The following is a 25051-nucleotide window of genomic DNA, read 5'->3' as shown; positions in this document are numbered from 1 at the left end:
TGGGCATGACGTTCCATGGTATGGAATACCCCTTTGGCTAGTTCGGGTCAGCTGCCCCGGCTCTGCTCCCTCCCAGCTCCTTGCACACCTGCTTGCTGGCAGAGCACGGGCAACTGAAAAGTCCTTGGCTTAGGATAAGCGCTACTGAGCAACAACTAAACCATCAGCGTGTTATCAACATCATTCTCACACTAAATCCAAACCACAGCACTGTACCAGCTACTAAAAAGAAAGTTAACTCTGTCCCAGCCGAAACCAGGACAAACAGAAAAAGTAAATAAAGAAGGCTCAGCCTGACTCACTTGGCTGCAACCAGACCATATTTTCAGTCTGCTTCTGAACTGCGTTACAGCCTTGGGATTTACAAAGCCGCATCACATTTAAAACCAGATTTAATCCCTTCCACGTGTTGCGATGCTGCAGTGGAGGCACGGCACTGGGGTTCAGGAGGCCTGGGTGGGATTCCCAGCCCGGGAAGAGATACGCTGCCCATGCGGTGCAATGCAGAGCCCCGTGGGGGTCCCTGCGCTCACGTCTGTGGGGTGCTGGCAGGGACACAGCTACAGCCCATCCTTCCCATGCCGCCTGCTGGGACACAGCACAGGGACAGTTATGCATCCCGGGATAGCTCAGGCTGCAGCGGTGTGGGTACAGCACAGACACATGCTTTATCTGGGCTATGAGATTCGTAGCCTTCTGGGGACAGGGACACGCCTGTAACACGCTGATATCTGGTGGCATGGTACAAAGGAGCATTGATCTGGGATGCTCTGGGCACTCCGGGCACACAATTAACATGTACCCAGTTTCCCAGGCAAATTGGGGTTTGCAGAGGAGACTTTCTGTCATTTTTACGTTGTGCATGCATTCTTTTCCCCCCATACTAAGCTGTCTTACACTCAGACCTGCGGGAAACCCCTGTCATGGGGATGTTTACAAGTGTGCTATATGGTTATATTGCTCATTCCTCCTTTCCTGCACACTTTGCTGTTACCCTGCACTGCACTCCTTGCCATGAAACATGCTGCCATCCACCCTCCCTTCAGTGCACTACGCTTACTCGGCTTCAGCCCTTCCCATTCAGCCTTTCCCAGCCCTGATGACCGGGCAGAGCAGCCCAAAGGCTACCACCATCCTCCGAGGCAGCTGGATCATACGGGGGAATCTGCCCTGCCAAATCATTGAGATGTATCCTACTGCATTGGGCTGGGTCTGCCCGCACTCAAGACTCTCCTTGAGAAATGATAGGTGATTTGCTGTATGTTTGATGTGCATTAAACTCATCTCCATTCCTGTGCTCAGAATTATTGATTAGTCTAACAAACAGCTATACCCCCACTGGTTTGGCATTTCATATCTATGTAATAGAGAAAGGCACATCGATTTTGCTATTATCAAAATCCTCCTGTATTTGCACAGTCTTTTCTCTTCCTGCAATTTTCTAATTCCTTCTGGAAAACATGTTACACATTGTCAAGATCAAATTCCTGAGACATCTTGTTTAAATCAAGGGATTCTTAGCACCTTCTGTTTCTTTCGAATATCCATCTGTGCAGTAATAACAAATCAGAGAGCTACTGGGGCAGGGGGGGGCAGCATCAGTGAGGACCTCAGTCTGTGGTCATACTTGCTGTTATCATACATCATTACAGTGCATTATGCTGATGAGGCAAATTAGCAAAATACCTCTTAACAAGGTATGCTATAGGGTCTTCTAAGACACTAGAGTTTTGGGGTAACAACAACTCTAAAGTTTCCAGCCCAGCTGTAAAGGAATAAAACCAACCCTAATCCTGTCTCTTACCTTAAGAGCTCTCCATACAGGGATGGGTTGACTCCATACTGTTCTCTCAACCACCAAGATAATCTTCAGCCTTATATCACCTGCCCTCACTTTCAGCTACTCCTCCTATAAAACCAGGGTTGTGGTTAGGGCGACCTGTCTCCTAGGTAAGCACCCATGCAGACCTGAGTCCCACTTGCCACACAACTGGGAGAATTTATTTTGTGTCACCCCCTCACTCAAAGATTTTGGATTCTTTTTTTTAAAGTGACAAAATTTCCCAGGGGGGAATTGTGTGTGGGCAGGAGGATGCAGATGAGGCTGAGCTGCAGCTGGGTTTTCTCCAGCTCAGCAGCAGAGCTTTCCCTCCAGCCCCCGCGGCTTACAGGTGCGTGCTTGCTCAGCCAGCTCTGCACCCGCAAACCCGAAACACCTTGCTTCACCTTTCCTAATAAGCATGTAATCAAATCAAGGCAGCAACTCATTATATGTGGTGGTGTCCTTTCCTGAAATGGCTCTCTGCTAACCCAGTATCTGGTAATAAACACGGAATCTCCTACAGTTTGGTGTGATATCGTCATTATTCTATAGCATATCTGCAATATAAATATTAATATAATGTTAAAAATTAATGCACACATTTCTATTAATAATTAATAATATTACTCCAATATTAATAAAATTAAACCAAACATTGGCACAGATCTCCTAAGTGGAGTGAATAAAGGGAAGTGTCTAAACCAGGCTCTCTGTTAATAAGCTACGCATACTGGAGAATTGAGTCTTCTCCCTTTTGCAAAGATATTTCCAGGGCTGCACGGGTTTTGTTCTTTTCTCATCTGATTTCTCTTGCAAGGGTCTGCCCCCTTCCCTCCCTCCCAGGCAGGCGAGGAAGCTGTTCCTGGCCTGGGATTATTGCCAGGGTGATGCTGAGGCAAACTGAGCCGCACAGGGGGCTGCAGAAAACATTCCATGGCAGAGCTGGCTCGAGGCTGGCCACCTTTTCCATCGTTCACGTTGAGTCCAGTTTGGTGTGCCCCTCAAGTCAAAAGCTGGCTCAAGGGAAAAGCAGAGGGGCATGCATGGCCATTTACGTTTTGAAATACTTCTTGTGGTCACTGGTTTACCTGTTATCACTGTAAAGCAAAGGTAAAGGGCTCTTTTTTTCCCCTTCCACTGCAGAAAGAAATTGAAGACACTTTGCAGGTGTGCTTGGGTTAGGAAACCTCCCCTAGGATGGGAGAAAAGATTAGGACAGAGTTTAGGAAAGAATTGGGATGCAAAAGCTTAATCTTCCTTCCAAAATGATCTCTCAAATCAACTAACCTTCATTGTGAGTGTCAATTAATGAGAATTAATTTACTAAAAGGAGAATCATAATAATTATTGCCAAGTGAATATAGCGGGGATGTAGGACAGTGAGGTTTTGCCTTTAGCTCTTGTACGCCAGCAGCCGCGCTCCGGCGGCAGGCAGGCCGGCTGCGGCAGGGAAGGTGTGGAGAAGCCCCTCGAGGGCAAGTACAGGATAACGTCTCTCTCTAAGAAGCACCTTCCTAATGCCCTGTCCAGGAGCGTCTGCAGGACACGAGTACTTTGACCTCCTATAGGTGGTGTGAACTTTGAACTCATGTAATTGGGGCTGTTCTCATTACCCAGATAAATGCCTAATCCCACAAGTTAATTGGCACAAATTACAACTACAAAGTTGCTCTGCGCTTGTCTGATTGATAAGCTCTCCTAGGAGTTCAGTTTGGCAGGTCTAAGGCAGTCATTAGATATAATTGTCCACTCATTTACAATGATATAAACCAGGATTATTACCTTCAGTGGAGTCACTGATGATTTATGCCAGTGGGAGACGAGAAGCAGGGCTGGGGTTTCCTGCTATGGTTCATCGTTTTGAGCACCACGACAATCAGCTTTGGTAAAAATGAATGGAGCAAGAGATGGGACACATACACATTTGGGCTGCTTCTATTTTCCTTCTTGATTTTCCCTTTGAGTGTAAATTGAAGTCCATGGTGTTAAGCTAATTTTGTACTGATAGACATGGACAGAGGAGCAACCCCCAGGCTCCCAGTGCATTCCTCCTCTGCAGACTCAGACTGTGCGGGTGCACGGGGTGTTTGAGGAGCCCCGCTATTAAGCGACAGTGGTAGGATCAGGTTTTGGCTTTGTTTTTAAATCCAGGTTACGGGAATTTCTGCAGTGCTCGCATGTCACTGCATTAGCATGGGAATGAGCTGGTCTTTCACCAGCACAATCCAGCCCTCTGGATTAGCGATGAGCCCCTCTAAGACTTCAGATCTAATACAGGCACTTTGTACCTGATAACATTAAAGCAAACCACATACAAAATTACCGTTTGGTGGCACCTCAGACTTTTTTTTTCCCCCCCCTACAGGACCTGAGCCTGTTGCCACTTGCACAGCTGCTGTGTCGCCACTGCAAAGGGTGAAGCAAAATATATGGGCTTTGGAGTGGGAGCCCTGGGGTTGGGCTGTCTTGAGCCAGGAAGATGCAATCCTATCTCTCAAGACATTTATTTTTCTAACGTGTGCAGGACCCACAAGGATCTGGCAAAATAACAAGTCCAGTTGTTCCTTTCTCTCTCCTCAGGGAGGCTGTGGAGCTGAGTGGAAGGTACCTGGTAAACTCGCTGGGACATTTCTCATCTTCTCTAAGTAATACAGGTGTTTGCCTTAATACAAGCGTGCTAACTTCTCTCAACGCCGCCCATCATCATCAGCAGCAAAGGACTGATTGTTGAAAGATGAATGACTTCACTTTTTCAGTTCCAGCATATGTTTGCATGTCTGAGAGCAAGAAACGTGTGAAACTCACACAAACTATTGGAATTCCAGCTCCAGGGACTGACATGTAAATATGAAGTTGCACAGTATTTCATAGAAAACTCACAAATTTTATGTTTGCTGGACTAAAGTTGATCCTTTGAGGCATGTGCCAAGAAAAACCTCTCGTATTAGCTACACCAAGATTCCTCCATCGTCTAAGACTGCAGCTTGGTTGAGGAGTTCACGCCTTGTAAACTGCTGAGTTTCCCTAAAAGCAGCCAGAGGCATATAATCTTTTGCTAAGCTATCCGTAAGGAGCTCTGCTAGCTTGGGTGAATCGAGTATGTGATAACAGATTACACTGAATAAAAATGGAAAACCACAATGACAAAATAATGTTATAATATTAAAATAAATCAAATCATATACTGCCATTATTCTGATACAGAATTTTTACACAGCAAATTTGATACATATACAAGAAGTCAGGCAGCCCATTACAATAAACTTCAGGGTTCCTTTTTTAATATAAACTACATCTTAATACATAGTTTGAGATGATCAGGTAGTTTTACAGCAACTCAAGTAACAACTTCTTCTCATCTTAGAATACTAAAATAACAAAATTTTTAATGCTTTGAATATTGAAATGCTTTGGTTCCACCTGCCACTTTTAAAAAGTGTAAAAACTACATCTATTGGTTAAACTTTTACCCTAGAGATGCGCCTAACTTACAAATACAGTTATATTAATAAAGATACGAAATGTAATGTAAATACAGTTTTTTGTCAATCGTCATATGCTTCAGACTACGCAATTATTGAACTCTCAGTTCAATTCAGGCATTCCAAAGTGTAAAAACGTGGCCAAAATTTTCCAAAACTGACACTAAGCTTGGATGTTTTCATTCTGGGGTTAAGCTGGAACCATGGAGACCATGAGACGGTTCAGAAATCGTTAAGCTCCTGCCCTCAGAAAGCAGTATTGCTTTAGCAGATGTCATTTTGCTCACCCCAAAATGAGAGCATCTGCCACCGCGAGTCTCTCCTGAAAACCTTGGCCACTACAGCACAGTATCTCATCTTCAGTTTTAATGTTGGTGAGGCAGGAAAGTATGGTGAAGGGTTTCCCCTGGCAAGTACCTTGTTTGTCACAATAACAAGAAAAAGAATACATCAAGTGGCTCTTTCTAGTGCAGAATAGCTCCTGCTAAAAAAACACATCTTCTTTTCTGAAGTTCGGTAAACATTTGAATTTGCTGGGAGAAGTCCGTATGCAGGCCAGGCTGGGGAGACACGGGCAGGTGTGGTGCATCCGTCGCCCGGAGAAGGGAACCTGGGGACAAAGAGCACAGACATCAGGGACAGGGAGCACAGCGGCGGTGGTGCTTGGGGGGATGGATTCGGATCAATAGTGGGAATACGGGGAACACCACCCGCCTCCCTCCACGGCAGGAGATCCCCACGAGCTGCAGCACGGGGGCTGGAGAGCAGATGGCAAAGCCAACCCTGTTGCATTTCCCGGTCAAGCCACAGTTAAGAGCAAAATGTAACGGTTTATGGTGCTGTGTAAATCTACATCTGTGACACACGTTCTCCGTTTACTCCCATTTTATAAAGGAGTCTGTTGTGAAATTACACTGGCCTTCAGCATCACGTTTTGCAGTGTTTACTGCGTAGGCGTTTCTGCTTGCCCTGATTCCTGCATTGTCATACGGCACAGAGCAGCCTGTCAGCTGCATGGCAGGGCCCGGGTCCACAGGACCCCATCATAATTCAGGCTGGAAGGGATCTCTGGAGGTCATCTCACCTGACCTCCCTTTGAGCAGCATCCTTTTCTTCACAAGGCAGAGGTTTCTCATTTCATCCCACCCTCCTCCAGCCACCCTGTGTTGCAGGGAGCACACAGACGGACTGCATTAAACAAATTTAATTGTGCCACGACATGCATGTGCCCTGACACTCTTTAACAACTTGATCACAAGCTCTGTCTCTTACAGGAGCCGTGTCTCTGCTAGCACATGAGCCGAGCCGCACAACCTGGTGGGACAGCATGCCCGGGAGCCGCGGTGCTGCTGGCCGGCAGCGCGCACGGAGCATCCGGCACAGGGAAGCACAGAGGTACAAAGCCACTGCTGCCAGCCAGGCAGGCAGCCCTAATTCCCTCATCTCCAGATTTCTGGGTGTTTTGAGCCTGTGATTTTAATATTCCAAGATTGTTTGTTGTCAGTGTGCAAATTTTCTGTTTAAGAGAGTTGAAGGGAGAAAGTCCCACACGTTCCCCTGTGCCTCACGCCAAGGACCTGCCCGACTCCAGTGACACCCCGCCGGGTGCGGGGGGGGAGCAGGGGGCTCACGTTGCCTGCGGTGCCCTGGGCCAGCGCCAGCCCCCTGCCCAGCACCGTCTGAAGAGCAGCCCCAGAGCGAGGGATGCTGTGGGCTTCCCCGTGCCATCCACCACAGCCCCTCTGCCCCGGCGTGAGCGGAGAGGCCACCGACCGCGGGTGTCGGGGACTCCCCGTGGGAATCACACCTCTCGGGTACCCACGCAGAGCACTGCAGAAAAACCTAAAATCTGAGCTCCTCGGGCTGGTAAGGCTGACTCAGAAGTACCTCTCAGCCCTCTGACAGCTCAAGTGATTTATTCAAAACGTTACATTCGCTGCAAGGAAACGTTCCTTTCAGCAGGACTCCCACGCTGAAGATGTGGCTTAATAACGCACCCGGCTGGGGACAGGCAGCGGGTGACAGCTCTGCAGGACAGCTACTTTGCCAGGACATGCAGCTTCTGCCTGCGCAGGCAGAGCCCACGTGCCCGGAGTCAGTGCTGGCAATGCCGGCTGAGCCGGTGCATGCTTTGCCACGCCGTGTGCCCAGCACCGGCTTTTAATGAGCAGGAGGCAATGGGATTTTGTAGGTGAGAAGGAAAAAAGGGAGCTCCCGGGAGAGACGTGGGGGTTATGTGCAAGGTGCGCAGCGGCGGCAAAGCCACCCCCGTGCTGCCAGCTCTGTCTGCTGGCCGGCCAAACCTCACCTGCCCGGTCCTGCCTGCAAACCCTGCCTCTGCAATGCCAACTGAGATTGTTAATGGCATCAAGCCAACGCCATCTAATTGCTGAGAAGGAAACTAGAAGGTGGAAACCCAACTGCCAGCCATCTCCTCCAGGGTATCTCCAGGTTCCTCTGGAGGTCCCCGAGGTGGTGGCATGGCCGTGGTGGTGCCTGCTTTGTACCTGGCCTGCAGGGAAATGAAAGGTTTCGGTCCTCAGGGCAACTGGTCTCCCAGCTGCCCCCTACCCAAATATTTAGGGGAGAGGAACGGTTGAACAAACTCTCCATCCTTAAAAATACCTGATTTCCCATACTACAGTAAATCAATTTGCTTTGTGTTTGTCATGAAGAGCAGTGGGGTGAGGAATCTAAATCTAAAATTAACCCCATAAAGCTTATAAACATTAGTGACTATGAATGTAAGTCTGGGGTGGACAGGCATCTTCTCTGATTATAATTATGCAGGCAATTAGCTTAAAATATATCAGACAGTATAAATTATTGTCCAATAGCAATAAGTTCATAAAAAAAACCCTAGAAGACAATTTCTCGTATCCTGAGACTCCTGTTAATGTAAAGAGCCCTTACAAGAAAAACCTGCTACATTACATAGTAAAAATGAGAATTTGGTTCCCAATATCGCAGCAGAAGATTTAAAAATTTAACTGTAATAGAACAGAGCCTTGAACTTCCTAAAACTGAGAAAATAAACCATACTGAGCTGAGAAGCCAGGCACTGGATGAGACAGTGAGAGAGGCAGCTAACTAGCTGCACATTTACAATCTAAATTTATTGCCTTGATATCTTTCACATGGGATGACTCTTGGGCCATACTCTTTCCTGAGGATGGCTCTGAAAACCACCAGGTTCTCAAGCTCCTTGGTAACATCCCACTCTGTCTTTTGTATTACTTATAAATAAACAGCATTTTTCACAGTACATATAATATACATAATTACATAGCCTTAAATAAATGTATTTGTTAATGGCATTATATTCATAGTGTATCATATAATAATGTACTAATATGTAACTAGTGTTTTATATATTTGTGTGTATATATGTATACATACATATATATTTGAAATTAATAGGTAGAATAGAACCAAAGAGAGCCCGTGGTGAGTTTTCTCAAGCACAAGTGTGTGTCAACACCTTCTCAATGGCTTTTGAAGGCACCGGTGGCTTTCAGCCTCTGGAGCACAATAGGATATTGCTGTTCGATGGCAGGGACCGTGCTGCAGTGATGCACCAAGTGTCCCAACACCGGCTGGTGACATTGTTATGCTTGTGATGGGATCTTGTCCAGTTCCACTGAGGTCGGTGGCATTTGCTACGCTCCTGCTCACGCGCGTAGGCATTGGCAGGGTTGGGCTTGGGAACTGCTAAAGCTCTTTCGGATCATGTAATGAAGCAAAACAGCAACAACAAACTAATAAGAAAACAATCTGGAAAGCATGTAGTACTTTCATCCTCAGATTCTCTTCAGCATAATTCTGACAGTAATGTATTTCCTTACGTAGGTACCTTCAGCCCTATTTCCATACAGATGCAAATGCCTGGGTATTGTAATGCACGGGATGTTTCCCTGCCTTTTCACCACGTATAGTTTTTATGCAATGTGACGAACAAATGTGTTTCTTTCTGCCCTGCCAGCTCCGGTCCACAGCCCCCCCAGTGACGTACTCACTCGGTGACTCAAAGGATGGCACTCCTCTCCCAAATTTCCCATCGGCGTGCACATTCGCAGGCTGCGGATCCAGAGGCTAACCGCACAGCACATCCCTCCTCCGCACTGCTGGTCTTGGTCGCAGGCCTGGAGTTCAATACAGCGTTAGGCAAATAAAATGAATAGTAAATATATTCCAGCAATAGGACAGAGCAGGTGCTCAAGAGCTGCCTCTAACACCCCACAAGTTATCATGGCTCATTAAGGCTGAATAACAAGATTTAAGGCTGATTCGCAATACCTATACCTCCCATGGATCTGAACGTACAGGCTCCTGCCACTTTTCAGAGTTGAGCCCAGGATGTTTAAAGCCACGACCACATACAGAGCTGCTCGGGGCCAAATCCAGGACTGTCAGGGATTTGCAGTCCCAACTTCTGAGCACTGATGGACCGTGGCACGTGCCACTCTGCTTTCCCAGATCAGAGCCTGAGTAAACTCAGGCAGATGCAAGGATCAAGCGCACCAAACAGTCAGGAATCCTGTCTTACGGAGAAGCTAAGATAGGAGATGATCCATTAGTTCAAAGACTTTTAAGTAACTATTCCTTCTAGTTTCTTATGATAATATCTTATGGTTGAGTGCCTTTGCAAATGCAAGCCTGCATGATAGTTTTATTAGAGAAGTCCAAGTGGAAGTAGCTAAAATAGAAGTTTAAATATGGATTCTGTGGTTGTTATCTAGAATTACATGTAACTAAAAGAGGTCTTAAATGTGTAATAGAAAAAGCTTTGCATAAGTGTCCACATCCAAGAAAATGCTACTGTGGTAGCATTCCTCCTGCAAGGCAGGGGGGAAACATTTCAGCCACTTACCCAAAACAGCTTAGATAAGCACAAACCAAAATGCAAACTATTGGGTATGTTTTAAAAAACAGAAACCATGAAGAGCAATTGACGTGTTAGGGTTTGGAAACAGGTTACTGCACATCTTTTGCCTATTTTTTAACCAAAAGCTTATCAGACTTTTTATTATATGAATTTAATGCAAAACCCACTCTCCTTTCTCCGATGAGAAATGCCATTAGTTAAAGGTTCTGATTACACCCCAAAGGTAAGCTTAATTAACTCACTACTCTCCTAATGTCTGACAGCAGCAGGGATAGACCAAAGGCACTGGTCAGCAGCACATAAACAGGCAACTTGTAAAAATGTACATAAAAGATGATAACGGCTCTGGGGAAGACTGCGTATCAGAGCAAACATTTGCTTGAAGAAAAAAGCTTACAGCTCTTACCTTGGGATTTACATGATAAATGCCATTAGACTGTACTCTGCTGGGTAAATATTACACTAGTTCAACCAGCAGAAGCCAGATCAAAATATGTATTTACAGATCAGCCAGTAATTTAGGAAAAAGCTGTTGCATTAGGGTCAAGCCATTAAATAGTGTGTGTAACCCAAACGGCTAGCGCTCCTCCTAAACACACATTTAACAAAGCAGACAGACCTATGCTACAGGTGAGCCCAAACACACAGAGTATTTGCTTGCAAGACTAATATGGCCATAGAACTACCACTACAGCCTGCCAGGTAGATGTTGTTTACTTTCTAACCTCTCAAAAAAAAAAAACAAAAAACAAAAAAACCACACTCTAATGGTCTAATTTTGCCCTAGTCACAAAAAATCTGCAGGTCCGGTGATTCTGGCTGCCCCTGGCACGCTGGCATCCACTGCTCAGCTGGAGTCACAGGCTCTACTACTCCTCACCGGTCAGCTCCTGACTCCCTTTTTTTCTCCGTTGTATATCTCAAACCCCATCCATCTCTGTGGGACTGGTCCTGGAGTGAAGTATCACTCAGCTGCAAAACACGTCTGAGTATGTCCTAGCAAGCAAGGGTATCTAAAACACTGTGCTGAACAATTTCTTTTTAAAATTCGCACACACATATATACATCTGGCAGACCTTTTAAGGCTCCCTTTCCAAAAATGTATGACAAGTTTTGAAAATATTCAACCCAAATGCTCCTGCCCACACCTTATCTGCAATGTGTAATTCATACTGCTACTCCTAATCTTCACAGGACACAACATGAAGGACATTCCTCTTCAGCACCCCATTTAAACACAGTTTTGTGGAAAATTCAGCTCAAGGAAAAAGTCCCAGGTGAAATGCCAGCTCCAAAGGCAACTGAAGCCAGCACACGAACCGCCACTGAAGTGAGGAAGGTTTGAATCAAGTCCTTAAATTGCAAAGGAAAAGCACCTTTCAGGCTCAGAGGATGGGGACAGGAACACCTACGTCAGCTCTCGTCTGATATTTGCCCATTCATCAGAAGCCAAAAATGCATCAAAGTGGTTTAAGCAGAAATGCACTGCAATAGCTAATAAAGTAACATTTTCTAGTTCTAATCTATTTTTACTTTTGAATCTGCTTTGCCCTTGATCTATTATTCAGTGCTTTACAATTACTTTATTTAATGGATTAATTATGCTTTAAAGGTGTAGCCACAACTCTAATAACAGACTTATATAAACTGGTCCTCCATTGCTGGAAATATTTCTACTTAAAAGGAACTTGAAATTCTCAAATATTAAAAATTTCCTTCACACTCTCTGCTCTGAAAATTAATCAGTCCAGGGAACTGATCTGACATCCAGAGAAATGCCTACAAGCTGTTTCATGGACTTCAGTGAAGTCCGGACAGGGAGCCTGGACAGCCACGGAGTAATCCGCTGCTGCGAGTACAACTTCTGATGGTTACAAAAGACATGTAAGCTCTCGAAGGAATGCAAGCGCTGGGTTATTAATCCAAAGCAAACACTAAAAAAAATCATTTCACTTAAAAGTGATGCAATGCTTTGGGTTAAATAACGTCTTTGGAAAAAAAACATTTTCACAACCAAAATAAATCTCAAGCCTAAAAACAACAACAACAACAGAGGACTCATTTGCAATGGGTGGCTATTGAGGGAAAAAAGCAGCACAGTCATACTCAAAAAAAAAAAGCAGCGTTTTGCGATGATTGCAATACCGGTGCCTGCCCTGTACGCGGTAGGACTGGAGGAACTCAGGGTGCACAAGCAGGCAGTGCGGTACCCCGAGCTGGGGTCCCCCGGGGCAGGTTTGGGGGCAGCCCGGGGCTGGGGGCAGCTGGGGGCTGCATGGGAGGGACACGGGGGGGACAGCCTCCAGCCCTGGAGAAGCAGCTGGAGTCTCTGCACACTCATGGACCAGCCTGGAGACACCCCCCCGCCGAGTCCAGGCATCCCTCACCCCAAAGGGACAGACCCCACACCGTGGCATCCGTCACCCCAGAGACCCGCAAGTCCTGGTATCACCCACCGCAGAGAGACCCCTCCATGTCCTGGCATCACTCACCCTAGAGAGACCCCCAAGCTCTGGTATCACTTAGTCCAGAGAGACCCCCAGCTCCGGGCATCCCTCACCCCAGAGAGACCCCCAGCTCCGGGCATCCCTTATCCCAGACAGACCCCAAGCCCTGGCATCTCTCATCCCCTGGCACAGCCCTCCTTTCCCCGTCCCGGTTATCACTTATCCCAGAGAGACCCCCAGCTCCGGGCATCCCTCACCCTACGCGAGACCCCTCTGTCCCGGCATCACTTATCCCGGACAGACCCCCGAGTCCCGGCATTGCCCACCCCAGAGAGCCCGCCAGCTCCGGGCATCCTTCACGGCAGAGAGAGCTCCCGTATACCCGGGCATCGCTTCTCCCGGGCGGCCCCCCACGTCCCGCTACCCTCACCGCAGATAGACCCCCAAGTCCTGTCCCCGCTCCCTCGGCGGAGCCCCCCCCCCCCCCTCAGCCCCCCGCCGCTCCCGCAGCCCCCGCCGAACCCCCGCCCGGCTCCAGCCCGCCTGCGGCTGCCGGTGCCGGCGCGTCGGCTCCCGTCGGTGCCGTCGGTCCCGGCCGGCCCTCGCGGTGCCGTACGGCGGCGCTCACCCCGGTGATGACGGCGCCGTGCCCCGCGGCCAGCAGCAGCGCCAGCAGCAGCAGCAGCAGCACCGGCGGCGGAGCGCCGCGCAAGCTCCGCATGGTGCCGTCCCGCGGCCGCGGCCCCTGCGCTCCCCGCGGGCGCAGACGCGGCGCAGCGGAGCCGGGCGCGGCGGCCGCCCCAGCCGTTATAAAGCCGGGGGCTGCCGTTGGCGGCAGCGTGAGTCACCCCCGCCCTGGCAGCGCCGCGGCCGCGGACCGCCGCGCGCACCCCACCGCGCCCAGGTGCGCGGCCGCGGGACGAGCCTCCGCGGCAGCGGCGGGGTAGCAGCCGGCGGATGGCTGGGGGGGCAACCCACGGCGGTGGGGGGCAGCCCGCCGCAGGTCCGGGGGACAGCCCACGGCGGTCCAGGGGACGTCCCAGGGCTGGTCAGGGGGTGTCCCGCGAATGTAGGGGGCATCCCGCAGCAGGTCTGGGGGGGAAACCCCACAGCTTGTTGGGGACATCCCTCAGCAGGTCTGGGGGACATCCCAGGGCTGGCTGGGGGACATCCCGCAGCAGGTGTGGGGGGACATCCCACACCATGTTGGGGATACCTCTCAGCAGGTGTGGGGGACATCCCACACCATGTTGGGGACACCTCTCAGCAGGTCTGGGGGACATCCCACAGTAGGTCTAGGGGGTGATCCAGGGCTGGCTGGGGGACATCCCGTAGCAGGTGTGGGGGACATCCCACACCATGTTGGGGACACCTCTCAGCAGGTCTGGGGGACATCCCGCAGCGGGTCTAGGGGGTGATCCCAGGGCTGGCTGGGGGACATCCTGCAGCAGCACACACCAGGTCCAGAGGGATCCTGCAGCAGGTGGGGGGGGGATCCCACAGCAGGTTAGAGCACATCCCGCAGCGGGTCGGAGGCCACAGGAGCCAGCCTGGAGGCCTGTCTCGGCTCCAGTGCCATGTCCCCTCTGCTTGTGCTCCTCAAGCTCCCTGCCAGCCCCAGCCCCATGTTCCCCCCGCTCCTCTCTATGGACAGGAACCACCTGCAGCCCCTGACCCGGCCTCCGCTGGGCCCCAGCAGTGCTGTGGGCATGGCCGTGGTGGGGGGACATGCAGGCTGCACCTCACCTTGTCTGGGGCAGAGGAGCATCAAAGCAAATTTACCCCACAGGCCCTGTAAGAATTGAATCACCTCAGTTCCTGCTTACGGCACTTAGCCCAAGAAGTGCCAGCACTAAATAAAAAAGTAATGCTCGTGTGTACTTCTTCACCTTACTCCTTTGTGGACCTGTCTGAGCATCAGGGTGCTCTGGAGCCCAAAACCCCTTTGAATTCATGTTCTCCAGCTCCCCCTCCTGCCTGTGCTTCTCTGCCACCGCCACGGGCAGCCCCTGCCCCTGCCTGAGCCCTCCCGGCTCCTGCAGCACCCAGGGACATAAGGAGGAAAACGGCTCTCTCCTTCAGCAGGGCTGGCTCCCACCCGGAGATCCTGGGGGAAGATGGTGGGAAGGAGGGGCAAGGGGGAGCAGGGACCCCATTTTGGAGGCAGAGCACCACTAGCTCCTTCCAGCCCTAACACCAGTCCATGGTCTGATTGTCTCGGTGAGCTCCTCTTTCTAGATGCACACCGCTTACATTTAACACAAGCCAAGGTTTAACGACTAACGGTGCTACCTTTGGGTACCTCCGTCCCCTCTGGCGGCAGGATATCGGAGTCCAGTGACAGTCAGTAAAACACGTGCAGAGTTTCCTTCCCTGCCTCTCTCTCACTGTTTTTCTTCTCTATTTTCTTTTCCTTACTTTTCCAGCTCTTTATACTTCTTTCTTTTTACCTTTCCTCTCCCTCCTAACTCCCTTTTTGTCCCTTTTCCTTCCCCGCTTCCATCTCTCCCGTCCCTCTGTGCTGCCCCCTCCCTCCCTGGTGTGTCCCGTTCTCACACGTAGGTCCCCGTTTTCTCAGATTTTTCAAATTCTCTTTTTCCAAACAGGAAGGCTGAGCCTTTGCAGAGCCCACATTTCCCTGAGTCCTCAAACAGTCTCATTCTTCGGCTGAGGCGAGTTTAAGCGCAGCTGAAGGGGAGCGTATAACGCACCGAGTGTCTCATCGTGCTCCCGCTTGGTTCAGTCCCGGTCAGGATCTGTCGAATCGATTCGTTAGCGGCATCGCCTCGGGGGGTCAGTCTGTCTGGAGGTGTTTTCATTACAAACGTGGCCTTTTTGGGTGCTTATGGCTATTTCGTAAAAGTGCACTCAAGACAAATACGGGCTGAGTAAATAAAGCCTTACTCCAAAGATGCTTTAAAAGCAAATTGGGATAAGCCAATTTTGACGTGAAGGTATTAAAAATAACTGGGACGGATCCTTAGCTGTTGTAAACCTGTGTGGCTGGCCTGAACCATCACTAGTTTAAACCAGGTGAAGGGATTAGCTTGTTCTAAATTTTATTTGTATCCTAGAAACTAAAAATGAATGTAAAACAGGAATGATTATTTTCACAATCCCCAGGTGCCGAGAACTTTAAGAAACAAATTATCATTTTCAGCTCTAAGCCTCCTGATCCTTCAAAAACACTACAGAACTGAGGGGAAATAAAAAGGGGGAAGGGAAGAATTTTGTGCAGTTTTATGTAGACTTAGTCATTTCTTGTAAAAGCCATTTTACATAAAAGGTATCATTTATGAAAGGTTGCCAGTCATCAGGCTGGAAGGGCAGTATTACACATTAAGACGGGTATGCTATAGGCTTACTAGCATCCACCCTAACGCCAATATTCTTACTGCTAACTTCTGCTAAAACTGGTTTGCTATTAGAAGAGATCTTACACATCTATATGGCCTTTAGGTGATTACAAAATTGTAATGAAACATTAATTAAATCCAATTAAATGATTGCTCTTCTTAAAGTGAAAGTTGAGGAGGTGAATCTCTGAATATCAGTGTCATTACCTCCTAGATAATTGTTCAACTACAAAAGTAGTAAAAATCCACAAAGTGTCTTAAATGTAAATCTTCATATTGCCCATCTCACAAATGCACGAGAATTTCAGAAGGTCTTTTATTTCTTTTGATCCACTTTGAAGGATAGCCTCATGTTAGTTTTCATAGTTTAAAAGGGTTGTTTGCATTGTTGGGTTTTTACTGAACCAATTCATTCTGAAACAGGTAACATTTCTCTTAGTATTTCTTTCTATCTTTGCGGGTACAATACCAAAACCACCCTGGAGTGCACCTGGGGACAGGAGGGACAGCACGGTGTATAACCCAGCCTAGTGCAGAAGCAGCCTTCCAGCCTCTCTCTTACGTTATCACAATTAACACAGATACCTTCCCCATTCCTCCACGCAGATACTTGTCCAACGGACATCTGTGATGCTATCCCAGTGTAAATGAATCTACCGCAGAAGAACTTTTTCCTTCCATATGAAAGCACCCAGCAGTAGGATCCAGTGTCGTCACCCTGTAGGCAAGGCTTCAGTGGAGCTACAGCTTTGGCTATGCTTGCGTAGGGTTAGGCTTCTCCCCAAGAGGGAACCCAAGAAGTCCCATTTTCAGATTGCCTTCACAAATCCACCAAACATCTTCTTCTACCATAAAAACTCTAATATCAGAATTAGGAAATATCACTCCAAATTAATCACAATACTTGAGATTTGACACACTATGTTAATGATCATCCAAAAGTCCTCAGTTGCTTTAAGAACCTGGAGTGAAATACCTATTTTTAGCTTTCAGTGCGGTTGGTAGCTCGCTCTGGTTCTTCTCAAAGCTTCAATTTTACTGAAAGCTAGCTGTCTATGAGTAGGCATTCAAATAAGTATTTGGCCTATTCAAGTGATAACACACTACAGAGTTTACAGATTTTTGAAGACTAAGGATGTGAATACATCAGCTATCTAAAAAGATAATTTTCTCATAAAAGAAATGAGAAAAAGCATGTAATGCAAGACAGGAGAATTATCTTTTTGTCCTAAAAACTCTCTTAATAATGACAGTATCTGATTTGTCTAATCTTTCACACTACGTATCCGACAATGGTCTGAATTCAGCAAAGTGGTAAAAGTTTGCTGACTCTCGTACAGGAAGAATATACTTATCTATATCGGATGTTTATATAGATTTATAGTCTAGGTATGGAAGTTCACTCAAGGAATGGAAGACCTCAAGTCAGTTGTCTTTAGTGCCTGTAATAACCTGAACACACAGTTCCTGCAAGAATATCCGAATTTCTAAGCTGTAACCCGGGTTGGGATGCCATCCTTCTCTCACCCAACATTTCTGCTTTATGTCAATAATTAACGTTCAGTGAAGCAGAGGCCGGCCCAAATCATCCCCTTCACAGGTGACCAGCCCAAGACCCTTCTCGATCTTTTGTCCTCTGTCTTGGGGATTGTACAGAAGGCAGAAGAGGCCCTTTCTGCTTGTATTGGCATTAATTTGGGTCCTCAGCATTTACCCAACTACCATTTACTTTTTTTAAGTTGCAAAGATTTTTGTAAATTACTTCTAAGTTTTCTACCTCTCTCTCTGATGTGGCTGAAGTTGGCCAGTGTCTTCAGAAGTTACCAGCAGCGGGCTGGCTGAGAAACGGAGGCTTCATACCTGCAACTCTCACTGAGACTGTAAAGCCCAGCTGGGATCTGAAGTGTAAACTGCTTAGCAAGTCTGGGCACCCACCAGTATGATTCTAGATCATATAGACAGCAGTTTGCGTAATTGTGTAATGTACAGAAAACGAAAGGTAATTTTGACTGCTATACGCAAGTCTCACACTTGTAGTTGCCTTCGGAGATGTCCACGAGGCTGCTGCTTGCGTGAACTTGTAGGCAAGTCTGAGAGATCAGCACATATCTGCCCCGGCACGGGATGCAGGCGAGGCGGCAGCGTGGAGAGCAGCGGCAGCACGTCCACCCGCAGCCACGCAGCAGCCAGTTGTACAAGAAACAAGGAACCGCTTACCGTGAAGGGGACACCTTGCCATCCACAGTTCAGAGTGAGCCACAACGGTCTTTCTTCATGATTACCGCACCCCAGGCTCACGTCTGGCCTCTTCTGACATCAAATAAACTAATTAATTAAAAAAAAGTCTTGAGAGATGCGCAGATTTTAGGATTAGAAGAGGCACTGTAGTCTGAATTCCTACTAAATCAAGCCATAAATTTCGTTAGCGAATCCTAAATATAGAGAGATAAGTTGTGTTTTAAACCAGTACATATCTCAAGAGAAATCGAGCGTTGACTTAAAACAACGAAGAATTCACCACTTCCCTCGGCAAACTGCTCCAACCCTTAAAACCTTGTTTCCTGTTTGAATTTCACTGCTTTGGACCAGCGGATGATATTATGCCCTCTAACATCAGGAATTTTCACCTTCTGGATGTAATTATATGCTGGGAACAAATTCCACGACACCCATTTGTTAACATCGAGCCCTATTACTCTCTCGCTACGAAGCAGTGTTTTTGTCACCATCAAAATATTCTGGTAGCTCATCTCCAAGCCCTTTCCAAGAGATCAACAAACTTTGTAAAGTTTCTGCCACGATTTCAGGAATATTCTCACCCCATATGATTAGCCCCACGACTCTATTCTTAGTTGTATATTCTTGCAGACCAAGTCAACTATCAGTGTATAAACAGAAACAGCCTTGTGAATACACGAATAAAAATGAAACAGATTTGCAAAAATCTTCAGCAACAAAAAAGCATCTCGAAGTGTTTTTATTTCTGAGGTCAGATAAGAACAGTTGTAATGAGCTGCTGTTCTAGCGGTATGTTCCTAGTGCTCCTTGTGTCTCATTACGCTGCTTTTCAGTGCTGCCGTTGTCATAGCAGTCCATGAAGAACCTTATGTAAGGAATAAGATGATGGTTCTGCAGTATGTTAAAAAAGAACATTTAACAGATAAGTGCTAATGTTCTAGATTAGGGATTCTTACTCCCTTACTCTGCACTGGATCATGTAACCGCATGAATCATTTTGATTGCGAAGTACACGTTCTCCCGTCAGCTCGGAGGGATTGACGTGGAAAAGTCTACTCATGAAACAGTGGCAGCGGTAGAACAAGAAAAAGCTGCAAACATACAAACAAAACTAACAATTTCTAGTTGCTCTTGAAAAATTACTCCTTTGACTTGTACACAGATTTTATTTAGACTTCTACACATCCGTGTGACTGCGTTTGCAAAGTCCAGGGCAGCACAGTTCTGAATCATTCAGCGGGAACTGCGGATTTATGTGATGGGCAGGGACTCAATGCCTTTCTGTAATTTTCAGATATGTCTTGAAAAAAATGTAGAATTTTTGCCAAGAAGATGCAGTATTGGTTTGGGGAGTTAGCTGGACTTCAGGGAAACATTCTTTCAACCTTTTTTCTTCCTAGTGATTGCTTTTGGTAGGAAATATCTTTCCTTTGCATGCCAAAATGGGTTAGTAGATGCAAGCTGCGGGTAGGGGACTGGCTGGTGGAGCCATGCTCTCTCCCTGCACGCTTGAACCTACAGGGTGAGGTAGTTTTTCATTGAGATGGGATTTGCTGGGCCACGGGGGAAGGAGATGGAAATGCTTCCATAGCCACAGAAGTCTACCAAATGCAAGAACTGCAGGTGATTTATTCAGGAGGGCATCGTTGTAGCTCTGCTACAACGCAGACGGGTGATTTATCATGTGCCTCAATGGGAGCTGCTAGACCAATGCCAAGCAGGTTTTGTAAGCCTGTATTTAATAAACAGAACAGCCCACCTTTCCTCCCTGCCGCGGCCCTCACGGGTCCCTCTGGTCCCTGCCAGTTCTGCCTGTATCCTCAGCGGGTCCCTGCCTGCAGCCCACCCTGGTGCCTGCACGCCCCAGGTTGTGCTGCCTGCATACATGCCCCTGCCTCCCACACCTCCCCAGGCACCACACAAGTCTCCTCTGTGCCCCTCATCATGGAAACCGGTGGTAGCACTATGAATGCTGCTAATACCTGGCTTCCCACTATCTCCAAGGGGACCAAGAAGAGGTCACTTGTTCAGTTTTTATTTACTGTACTGTACTCGTGCTGCATGGCTTCCTCGGATTGCCTGCAGCAAGCAGGCAGAAATTTTTTTCTCCTTGACACACAGTTTAATTTCTGTTTTGATTTTGTTGCTTCACTTTTCCAGTCCTTCGCTGGAATGTGGTGGCGGCCAGCAAGAGGATACAGGGTGGGTTGTGCTCCTGCTCTTATTAGCATACTAGGTCAGGAAAGAATTATCCTCGGAGCCAATACCCACAAACAACAGTCAGTTGTTTGGTTTTTACATCCTGGGTGTTGCAAATTCCCAGAATCAACTGGGAATTTCACCCCTAAAATCCCTTGTCCTGCACCTTTATTCTGTCCTGCTGTCTTCATGAGGCACGTGAATCCTGTAGCTTTTCTCCTGTTAATTTGGGTTATTTATGGTAGGTCTCCAGTGTGCGGCAGGGTGTGGGGGTGTGATCTGCAGGGAGGGAAGTAGAGGCAATAGTACAGGAGGGACCACGTTTCTGTACATCCCACTGGTTGGGGCATTCATCACGGCTAATGGGTGATCAGCAGCCTTCCCTGATGCTCTGAACATTGGTCATCCAAGGCAGAAACATGGAGCACACATACACAGAAGGATCTCATCCATCTTTCTGATCTGTCTTGGCCTTCAGGTCCTCCATGAGTTTTTTTTTCTCTTACTTTCTCTCCCACTTTTCTCATGTTTGTCTTTTTCTCCCTCCCCTGTACTTTGTGCTGCTTCATCTTTCACTGTCACAAAAAGGTGAGTATTCCCAGCAGAGCACAGCTGAGGTGCCTCCAGGACCTGGAGTACCGCTGAATTCCTTTTTCTCCCTTTCATCCGTATGCAAGATTGCTCAGAAAGGTGAAAATTCCAGTGAAATGGCATGTTAGCAAAAAGCATGCATTAAAAACCCTGTGGGGATGGCTGCAAAATGCTTCCCCTCACGAGAGCCACCTCCAACATGGAAACTTCACTTACTACTCTCTTAAGTATGAACTTAGAAAATTATAATGTCTCTCTAGTGACTTACATTTCTGAGAATCCCAAAGCACTTAGTAAATCGCATCCTCCTGAATGACTTTAGCTGTGGCTGGGGTACAACCAGATCTGGGGTGACAACTGGCAACCATTTAACTTCACATGCCCACATTAAAGAACAACTCTGGACTAGAAAAGAAAAAGAACCCCACACCATGGCTTGGGGGGGTGGGGGGGTTGGGGTGTTTTTTCTTAGGATGCAGAAAATAAAGTGCTAATGTGGACCTTAGATCCATTTGGGCTATTCTTTATCTTTTAGCCGAATACTGGGGACCTTGCCAAAGAGCAGTCACTAGGGTGAGTCCTGCACACGCAAGTGAGGGCACTGCCTTGGGCTGCAGTCCTGCAGACGCTTTAACCGCTGGCTTGGCTGGGTTAGTCTGACCGAGAGGTTCACGCAAACCCCGGGGTAAGGGCAGGAGGAGGTGGCTGCGGGCAGGAGGTGAGCAGGGAAGCCCTGGCTGCGTCTGCAGCTCAACACGCCCGCCAAGCCCTGGCTTTCGAGGGAAGAGTGTGACCTACTGCATCACCTCCTAAAGACGAGCCGCTACAAAGGACAAATTATCCACCTCATCCTCCTACTCCCCGCTCTGTTCTTCTGCCAGCTCACTTTTCAAGAGCCACTAGTGCAAAGGGCAGCTAATTATTCCAGGAATTCAAATTGGTTGCTTTTATGGTAAAGATCAAACAAAAACAAACCCCCAGCAATGCGGGCTGGTGTTGGCTGCCTGCCTCAGCGGCTAGCCGAGTGCTGGGAAGATGCGTTTCATCCTCCGAACAGCTCGTTATCTGCATAGAAGTCACTAGACCACAGATGGGGAGGAATGGAGGGAGAGGAGGAGGATGGCATGAGGCTGAAGGAAAGCAAGCAGCAAAAAGGAGTGTGGTTGGGGTGTGAGAGGTGAAAGGCGCAGTGGAGGTTGTCTGTGCTCGGCCACGCAGCCCGGCAGCAGCCTCGGCAGCAGATCTGCCGTCTCAAAAACGCTTTACCACGTGCTGCATACTGTCTTAATTCTGTCTCCTAGGTTGCCTCAGGGCATGGCACGGGGGTTCGGGCCATGCACACCCGGGTGGGCTCATCTCTCCCCACCACAGTCCTGCCTCGTTAGCCAACGTCCCCATGCTGAGGATGCAGACCTGCACCACCTATTTCGATGCCCAGGTTCACACAGTGCATTTTCCCCTTCTACTGACTATGCCAAAACAGCAAAGCCAGACCAGGGACACGTGGCAGTGACATTTTCCATTTCCCCAAAAGCCAACATCTCCTGTCCCTCCTGTGACCAGGGTCCCACAGAAACAGCTTTGCCCAAGGGTAACACGGTTGTGGTGAATGGCTGAATAAGACTATAACATTGTTTCTTGTTGCCTTGACAATACACTCGAGCCCAAGAGATCTATTTTAACCCTGTGCTGGGGCAATACCAGCTGATGAAACCCTGCTGGAAACAAGGCAAGAGACTAGACTTGCAAACCCAAGTTTTCACACATGTGGTAGGATCATCAGGATAAGTGGGCTTTTGCCCCCAGAGAGGGGCTGGCTGCTTGCCCAGGAAGAGTCTCCATTCTCTCACTCTAAAGGCTGGATTTTCAAATACTCTATAGCAAATCCCTTCCCAGTACACTGCTATTTTTTGAAAATAGGGCTTGAAAATACAAAACCAACCCCAAATGTTCAAAACGCTCATGTTCTTTAACTAGACCCTCATGGAAAAACTGCTGAGTCCGAAGATGACCTCCAGCCAACTTCCACGGGCTTCAGGGCTGTATAACCAGCAGGTTGTTGCTTACACAGAGCTATAATTCATATTTTGCAGAGTGCTGTTTCTTTTACATTGCTATTAATTCCAATCATGGCACATCTAATTTAGGAATTCCTCGGTGACCTATACATTTCAGTGCCGTGACAGCAGCGTGCAGCAGTGAGAAACCAGTTAAACATGATTTCCTAAGCTCTGTCCATTACTTGCTCTCTGGGGAACAGCACCATTTCCTAAAGCGACTCCTCCCTTGATCACTCCATGTAGCGGCTCCATGAATAAATCAGAAATGGGCTTTCTTATGACTGTCATTGCCCAGCCAGGATTGTCCTGCAGTGCTGGAGGTTCAAGAGTCCTGTTTCTGAGAAGCATTGAGACATCTGCTCGAGGTCCCTCAATGTGCAGTTGCATGAACAACCAACTGTCTTCAAACCTGTCGGATGCATCGAGAGCGGAACAGGCAGGTACTGCTCCAGCTCTTTCTAAATCCAACTCTTTCTAAACCCAGTTACTCAACTTCCTGCAGCAAGGCAGAGCGATTACACTACAGATGATGAAACATTTCCTTCAGTTTACCCTAAATTCCAGCGAGTGATGTAACCAGCAATCCCTTAGTTTTGCATCGCCGAACGTGGTAAAGAGTGGGAAGAAATCAGTTCTCAACAGACCACTCGGGTATTTAAATCCCCCAGTAAACCTTTTCTATTCTACCTATTTCAGTTCCCTTTCACATCTGCCATCGTGGTGTCCTTACACGCTTCATCCTGCCAAGGTTAATACTCAGAGCTGGGACAGTTCCAGCTCATTTCATTGTCTTGTCTGAGATGACATTTTAAGCAGCAAGTGCTTTGTGTTTAACTGGCGTAATGTCAAGTGACTTACCTCTCGCAGCCAATGCTGATAGCTTGTTCAGTCAGAAATCTGCTAAATGGCTTGTTCACGTAATTACGATAATTGTCTAGGAGAAAAGAGAGAGGAGTGTATCTTCCATTGAAGAAAATGCATAACTGTTAGCCTATGCTGACCTTTTCCTGCTGTTTCCTTCTCCTGTGTGAATGAATGGTATCAGCTGAAACTTCCCCATGTCTGCTCCTTGTTCTGCCTTTCCTGATTACAGCTTGGTGTGACATGGCCAACAATTTGCATGGATTTTTAAAAAAGCAGGAGCAATTTTCATGGACATGGATTTTACTTTTCCTTAACTGCATAAACAGGACATTCTGTTGAAAATAAGGCTAAATAGAGCAACATATTCAATCACGCACATAATTTTCTTCAAATGAATAGTCCTGTTTGCTTAACGTTGAACACAAACTTAGGGGAAAACAAAGTAAAGTGTGTGCTTCAATAAATCAGGAACTTAAAGAAATCACTCCATACATTATCATCTTTATCGGCATCTTAAACAACTTCCTCTACCAGAAAAGCTGCCCAGAACGAGGATGGGAAGAGAAAGCTTTGCCACAGCCAAACCCTAACTTGAGTTCAACAAGCAGCATCCAGGAATTAACTCCCCGTCCCCGGGAGCTGGGGCTTTCCTTTGGCCTTTGGATGGCTATGGCTGTTTATGCTTCTTCCTCTAATCCAACATAAGCCAGAGAAGCTCTTGAGGTTTCTGTGTACAAGGACAAATTCATCACGACTCTCTCAGCAGCAGGACAGAGCAATCCCCCTGCATAAGAAACACCAGCTCCCTTCGCCTCGGCTTCCGCACATGAAGCTCCCAGCACGCTGGATGCGGGGCGAGCGTGGCTTGCTGTTATCTACAGCCCTCCTCTTTGCTGCACCCTAACAGCTCTCATTTAAACAACTGAAACCCCACAGATCGTCCTCAGATCCACAGGCTGTCACGAGACACTGAAATAGGCTGCAGCAGGCGAAAGCCCTGGCTGCAGTGCTGGGAAGCCTTTGAAGCTGACATCACTTCGGTTGGAGGTGTTTTGAACTGCGGAGAGGAAGCGATATAAAAAGAAAAGGCTTTTATTCTGACAGTC

At 47.7% G+C, this 25051-nt stretch overlaps 1 protein-coding gene and 1 long non-coding RNA gene across 2 annotated transcripts in view; both read right to left on the bottom strand.

The window, feature by feature from the left end:
* Positions 1-5216: 5216 nt before the first annotated feature.
* PROK2 (prokineticin 2) lies at positions 5217-13358 on the bottom strand. Its single transcript, XM_050904785.1, has 3 exons — positions 13266-13358; positions 9321-9446; positions 5217-5914 (listed from the first exon to the last, which is right to left on the bottom strand). Exons 1-3 carry the CDS (start codon positions 13356-13358, stop codon positions 5789-5791), a joined length of 345 nt encoding a protein of 114 aa, XP_050760742.1. The 3' UTR covers positions 5217-5788.
* Positions 13359-23961: 10603 nt separating this feature from the next.
* Positions 23962-25051, bottom strand: part of LOC127021624 (uncharacterized) — an 85998-nt gene continuing 84908 nt past the window's right edge. Inside the window, exon 3 of the long non-coding RNA XR_007767246.1 lies at positions 23962-24015. This is a non-coding gene — a long non-coding RNA (uncharacterized LOC127021624). The remainder of the gene's footprint in view (positions 24016-25051) is intronic.

This window comes from Gymnogyps californianus, chromosome 13, assembly GCF_018139145.2.
Source record: "Gymnogyps californianus isolate 813 chromosome 13, ASM1813914v2, whole genome shotgun sequence".
In the NCBI taxonomy this organism is placed as follows: domain Eukaryota; kingdom Metazoa; phylum Chordata; class Aves; order Accipitriformes; family Cathartidae; genus Gymnogyps; species Gymnogyps californianus.
Note: the sequence above shows the minus strand (reverse complement) of the source record. Positions and strands in the feature narration are given on the sequence as shown.

Coding starts and splice junctions, on each gene's coding strand:
- PROK2 (XM_050904785.1), bottom strand. CDS start 13,358: ATGCGGAGCTTGCGCGGCGCTCCGCCGCCGGTGCTGCTGCTGCTGCTG. Junction 9,447..13,265: donor ACGGCGCCGTCATCACCGGG/GTGAGCGCCGCC, acceptor ATTGAACTCCAG/GCCTGCGACCAAGACCAGCA. Junction 5,915..9,320: donor GCCATCCTTTGAGTCACCGA/GTGAGTACGTCA, acceptor CTTTGTCCCCAG/GTTCCCTTCTCCGGGCGACG.